The sequence below is a fragment of the Penicillium antarcticum genome (assembly GCF_028974205.1).
Source record: "Penicillium antarcticum strain IBT 31339 chromosome Unknown utg000009l_segment0_segment0, whole genome shotgun sequence".
Taxonomy (NCBI): Eukaryota; Fungi; Ascomycota; class Eurotiomycetes; order Eurotiales; family Aspergillaceae; genus Penicillium; species Penicillium antarcticum.
In genome coordinates, this window is record NW_026695307.1 from 6,408,034 (window position 1) to 6,414,349 (window position 6,316).

Here is a 6,316-nt window from a genome sequence, read left to right on the forward strand (position 1 = left end):
TATTTGGGTTTTAAGATGATCTCGTAATTTACCGTATAAGCTGTCTACCAGTAGTTCAAATAGAGCTTGCTCTTATATGCTGAGATCGGTCTCTACAGTACCTACTGTACTACTGTAAACTGTATCAGTAGCCATCCCTTCATCAGGGAATCCCCCAACCAGGTAAACCACGTGTTAACCACGTGGAGATGGCGTAGGCGAAGCGAACCTCAAGCCAAAGAATGCCAATGACACCTAGCAGAAGAAGAGCAGAATCCCGAATCCGAATCCGAACCCCTTGTTGTAGATTACAGGCAGGATTTAACCTTCTACAGGGTTCCATGCACCATGTACAATCGCCGAGAGGACAAGTTTACACCGTTTGGACCTAAGAAAGGTGGTGTGCGACACGCATGCAATACAGTAAGTACCAATGCAAACCCCACCACTCTATAATATATCTGTAAGGGAAGGCAATCTGGATCTGTACGAGTAGCTCCGACGAGAATGGCTTGCAGCCCCTTGCTACAATACCGTAGTAATAGTCCTGTAGGGTGGAGTGGGGGCACTATAGGGATCTGGGAACCATCGGTGAACACAGCTTCAAAGCTAACTAACATCTTACTAGCCTGACAACAGTCCAGTATTCAGCGATAAATGAATATGTATGCCCAATCCAATCTGAGTTGCCAACCAATAACTGGTCACAGATGGAAATGGCCGAGCACAAGTACGAGTGTGATGAGCTGGCAGGGAACCAATCCGATTTCCAGGGTTCGCTGTCGTCTGGGCGACGGGTATTTTTTGGGGGTCCTTTTCCTGTTTCTTTTCTTTTTGGACTGGTTGTTTCTCCTCGGCGGGGGACTGCAGGTTATGTGCGTTCATTCTGTGTTACTGTGAGGAGGACTTACCGCAGCCTGTATCGTAGGTGATGGTAGGTGAGGGTAGGTTGGGGGTTCGGGGTTGGGAGGAGTTGTATAGTAGTGGGTTATGGTGGATAACTTATAGGATAGGATAGAGTGAAGTTGAAGTTGAGTTGACAGATGAGGATATATGAAGATATCGAGAGATGAAAAGAACCAGGGAACCATGATGATCCCGAGCGGATCCGTTCCAAGGTTCGTTTGTTGATGGGGTCCCGTGCTGGTGAGCCAGCGCATCCAGCCTCTTCTTTTCTCTCCGGAGGCTGGGCATTTTTAGTCTTATTACCCCGGCTCTATTCTATTCAAACTTCCATCTCCCTTGGGATTCTCTCCCTTTTTTCAAATCCAATCATATCCCTCCCTAATCTTCAGAGGGATCGGCAAGGCATCTCACCCTCTTGTCTCTCCTCTTCTCTTCCACTCTCGTGGTTTGCGCTGGTACGCTCTTACTCCTAATATCCATTCCCTGGGACTGCTTTCGACCCCCCCCCCCCCCAGTGTCCCATGTCCCTGTGTCAACAGCACCAACAGTGACACCCCAACAGTCCCATCTGATCCCATCACCTAGAGCATGCGATTGGATTGACGGACACCACTCCATCATGGGGGTCGACACCCGCAGACCGATCCTTCCCGCCCCCACAGAGTCCATCATCGATACGGAGAGCGCACTGGGCACAGATCTGGCAACTGACATTTCTCGCCGCACAGACAAAACGTCGTACTCAATCCCAGACGACGGAAGCCCCCTTATTGTCTCCACCAGGGATCGCGACGGGACATCTTATTCACACTCCCGCCACGACTCTCACACCTCGCTGCTCATCGAGTACTTCGAGGGCGGAAAAGGCTCCGGCGTCACCTCTCGTCCCAGTGTGCGAGTCCGCGTTACCCCCTCTTCGGCGAGAAAGTCCAAGCGTGACCGAGACCACGTTCAGATCACCGAGTCCAGTGGAAGCAGCCGCAAGCCGTCCTATACACACCGCATATCACTCCCATCACCTTCTTCCAAGTCCAAGCGATTGGAATCGGGCGCAGCGGATGATCAAAGCCTCGATTCGAATTCAGCGGAGGAGGGTCACCAGTCTTCTCGTCGCCATCCGGTAGAAATTGATTTCCCTGGCTTCCCTGGCAGTGAAATGTCTACTCTATCACACGATACCCGATACATGCCTGTATCGTCTGATATTTCATCCATGCCCGCCGACAGTATGATGAACGCTTCATCGGCAGGGCCTCGGCGGAAGCGCAGCTCGAGCCTGGAGCGCGGGTCGCCTCGCGAGGACAAGGATTTGCTGAAAACACCACGCCGACAGCGAAGTCGCAGCCTAAGCACGGAGCGAATTGCGCATCGCGTGGCCGAGAAGCTGACCGAACCGCCCAAGGAGTCGTCGGGCAGAAATCGAAGCAAGTCTGGCAAAGATTACCTCGACGCTGAGCCCAAGTCTTCTCGTCGAAAGCACAAGTACGCCGAAGATGACTATATCAGCCCTGAGTCTAGTCTTCTCAGTACATCCGCTGTTTCTTCGAACCGCAAGTCTGATCAGTACTCAATCCGTTCCGGTGCATCCAAGTCTTCCATAAACAACCCTAAGCTATTGGAGACTGTCGAGGATGCCATTCGGCGACTGATACTTCCTGAACTCAAGGAGCTTAAAAAGGACCAAAAAGTTATGACCAACACAGGAAAGTTCGAGCGGGACATGGCACGAGATATGGCATCTTATTCATCCCAAACAAGCTCTCGGGATGAGCTGCGTCGAAGTCTGTCCAAGCACGCCAGTGCACCTGATATCATTAAGCCTAAGGTTATTCTGAACAAGGATAGCAAAGACGAGGGTATTGTCCTTTCCGGCGGGTCTGGTCCGCAAACCAAGGAACGCAAGTCAAGCAAAAGCAGCGAAGTTTCCGAGGCAGCCGTTCGCCGGGGCAATCGTCCTGACTACTCTGAGCAAGACAAGATCCGAAGACAGAGGAGCAAGGGTCTCCGGGATGCTCATGCTGCTGCACGAGTGGGTTCCGCTCTCACCGCTGCTTCCTTGAAGCACCATGATTCCAATTCCAGTCTTGGCAAGTCAGAGCATCGCCGGCGCAAGAGTGGCTCTCGGAAGAGTACAGAGAGCATGAACTACAACGAAACCGAACTTGTTTTCCAAAAGCACAACGTTGCCCCTATGCCGATGCGCAGCGAGATCGACTCCGAGTTGACCAGGAACTCGCTACTTTCTGAGCACACTGCCAGTCCCCCTCCCCAGAAGAAAAGCTCCCAGGCGGAACTTTCTCGTGGGTCTGCCAGACAGCTTGCATCTCCTACCTCTCGCACTCCTACCCGCAACTCTATTGAGTCCCTCGGCATGCGTCACGCCAACAAGTCACATCATAATATCTCCCTGCACAGTGCCTCAGACCGTGACCTACGGGATAAGAGCCAATCACCTGGAACAGACACTGGTGATTGGGCTATCGCTGCCGCCGCCGCAGCTAACCTTCTTGATGCCGCTCACCCTACTCAATACCACGATGAAACCCACGATCGTGGCCTGAGCCCTATCCAAAGTGTTGCCAGCGACAACACCGAGACCCACCACGCCCAATACCTAACTCACGAGAACCATATCGAAGGCATGCACGAGATGGAGCCTCGACTTTCCATTGACTCACTCTCATCCGCCCCCAGCACCAACCTCGCCAGATCTACCCGTCAAGGCACCACCCACAGCCACAGCCAGAGTGCGCTTTCCCAGCAGCTCAGTCAGGATTCACCCGGGCTCGGCTACGAACGCTCGCGCCAACCCGAGGGGAGTGATATCTCCTACGGCTACGATATAGAGAGTAGACTGACTGCCGACGATGACAACAGCGATGTAAACTACATGGACAAGATTAAGGAAGGCCAGCATGTGGGAGTCGGCGTCGCTGCCAACCCTCAATTCCACCAAGCCATGGATGTTGAATCTAATGTTGCTTCTTTGATGGACCCGTCTGTCCTTGAATCGCAGATCGAATCCCAGCTTTCTTCCATCAACCGCTCCCAAACTGATCTGGGTCAGCGACCTGGAAGCCGCAGTCCTGAGAAACAGGCAGGTGAATCCTACCGTGGAAGTCCCCTTAAGCAGCGACAGGATGCTTCCACTGCCGATGAAACATCGTTCCATCGACGTATGGGTGCTACTTCACCTCCCCAGAGCGTTACTCAGTCTTACGACGAAATGGACGACTCGGCTATTATGAGCGCCAATGTTCCCCGTGGACTGGACAGCCCCATGGCCGATGCAGAAAGCCAGGAATCCGAGTCTGAGATCAACACTAACCCTTCGATCATCCAGGGTCCTGCTGGCGGTGCTGCTCAGCGAGATCACTGGGCATACAACTCCCGGTCTCCTCCCGTTGATCAATATTACGATGGCGGTGCTGGACCTCAGGGTCTCAGTGATGACCAGCAGCGTGGACTTGATGCTGAATACTACCAGACTGCCAAGAATATCTTTGGCGGTGAAGACTACTATAACCCCTCCGTCGAAAACCAAGCTCGCCAGCTTTTCGGGACGCCTCCTGGAGCCAAGGACGAGGGCTATGTTTCCGCTGCTAACCCCATGTCTCCCAGCATTGGAACCCCGAAGCAAGGAAGTCGAGGTCTCGCAGGCCCAGATGCCGCAGGTGTTGCTGCTTTCGATGATTCTACTCCAGAAGATCCTTTCGGACCTGGTCATCAGCGTCACTTCAGTGGCTACTCCCACGGTGTTGGTTCGCCGCTCTACGACAGTGCCACCGGACGAGGCATCGAGCGAATTCAGTCACAGGATATTGTGGCTCTCATGGACCACCTGACTGTTCGCGATGCCCAGCGAAACGCTAGAGATACCGAGATCTTGGTTACTCTGGTTCGCAGTGCGGCAGAGATGCGCACCTCTTTCGAGCAGATGAAGAAGTTCATTGCTGATCAAGATGATCTCATCATGGACAACACTGACAGGGGACATGAGCGCACCCACAAGGCGCTCGGCGGACCCCGTCCTTTGCCTCCCAGTACTTCTCGCAACCGTCAATTGAACACGGCTGAGGAAGATGACAAGCGGAAGAACATCTTCAAGCGTGCTCTCAAGGGCTTAAGCTTGAAGTCAGGCAATGATCTGTCTAAGATTGAGGGCATGCTGGAGCAACTTCTGGAGGAGGTTGAATACTTGCGCTCTGGTCAAGATGGCGTGAGCCCACAACGCACCACTCGACCGACAAGCATTGATTCTGCCTATGAGCCCGCTCAAAACGGTGCTCCTATCGAGAACAGCCGCGCTGCGTACATGTCTAGTCCTCACCAGCGCAGAAACTCGGATCAGCGAGTCAGCACCGTCCACGAGGTAGATGAAGAAGATCTTGAGCTCGACGAAGCTGATGACTATATGACCGGGCATCTCCCAGTGCGTGAGCCACCTCATCACGAGCGAGCTGGCTCCTTGCCTCTGTCCACCCCTCCTCACAAGCCAGTGGCTGCAGGTGCCCGCAGCACCGAAACAACCCCCAAGGCCGACAAGAGCGACAAAGCCCGCAAGCACAAGTCGAGCAGCTCCTCTATCTTCCCCAAGATCTCTCGCTGGTCCAAGTCCACCGCCACCTCCGTGGGCGACAACATCCGCAACAGCATCCAGCCCAACCGCAAAGAGCGCCCAACCTCAGACCTCTCCCGCTCGGGATCAGATCTGGCCGAGGGCACCTACAAAGGCGACTACTACGACCCCCAAGGCGACGACAGAATCCGCTCAACCTACACTCTAGACGACCAGCAGGAGAACCGTCCTCCTTCCCCACTGGTCCCATCCCAGGTCTCCGAGGTCCCCAAATACCGCGGCCACCGCGGCAGTCTTGAGCTGCAGCACCCCCAACCTCGCCAGGGTCCCACAGGCCGCTATCAATCCCGTCTCGAGACCGAGGCCCAAACCTACGGAGGTCCGGTCTCCCCCACAGGCTCGGACCAGTGGGAATCAAACCCCAGCCTGTCCGCAGTAAACCCCAACCAACAACGCTTTAGTGGCGCCAGCCGTCTATCCCCCATTTCCGATGCAGGCTACTCGGAGACCAGCTCCCGAACTCCCGGTCCACCCCGTCCCCCCAAAGTCAAGGACGAGGGTCCTCTTGTCCCAGAACGTCCTCAGAAGGCGCTAGAGGATGAAGAGCCTGCTTACGGCGCCAGTGCTGACCGTGTTGTTTCAAGGGTGGGTACCACATCAACCCCCAACCAAATATCACGGATGAATGAATACTGACTTGTTAAACAGAGCTCCGCTATCCGCTCCCCTCCCACACGCAAACCAACAGGCCCGCGCCCCCTCACCTCCGGCGGCGCCTACAGCCCCGGTAAAATCAATCGAACTCGCTACAGAGGCAGTCCCATGCAGGTCGACCATGATGATGAATATTGA

General features: G+C 54.4%; 1 protein-coding gene across 1 annotated transcript; it reads left to right on the top strand.

Moving 5' to 3' along the window:
- Nucleotides 1–1,504: 1,504 nt before the first annotated feature.
- On the top strand, nt 1,505–6,316 carry N7508_010767 (uncharacterized protein; the record flags this gene model as incomplete). Its single annotated transcript, XM_058468827.1, has 2 exons — nt 1,505–6,109; nt 6,173–6,316. 2 exons carry the CDS (start codon nt 1,505–1,507, stop codon nt 6,314–6,316), a joined length of 4,749 nt encoding a protein of 1,582 aa, XP_058316673.1.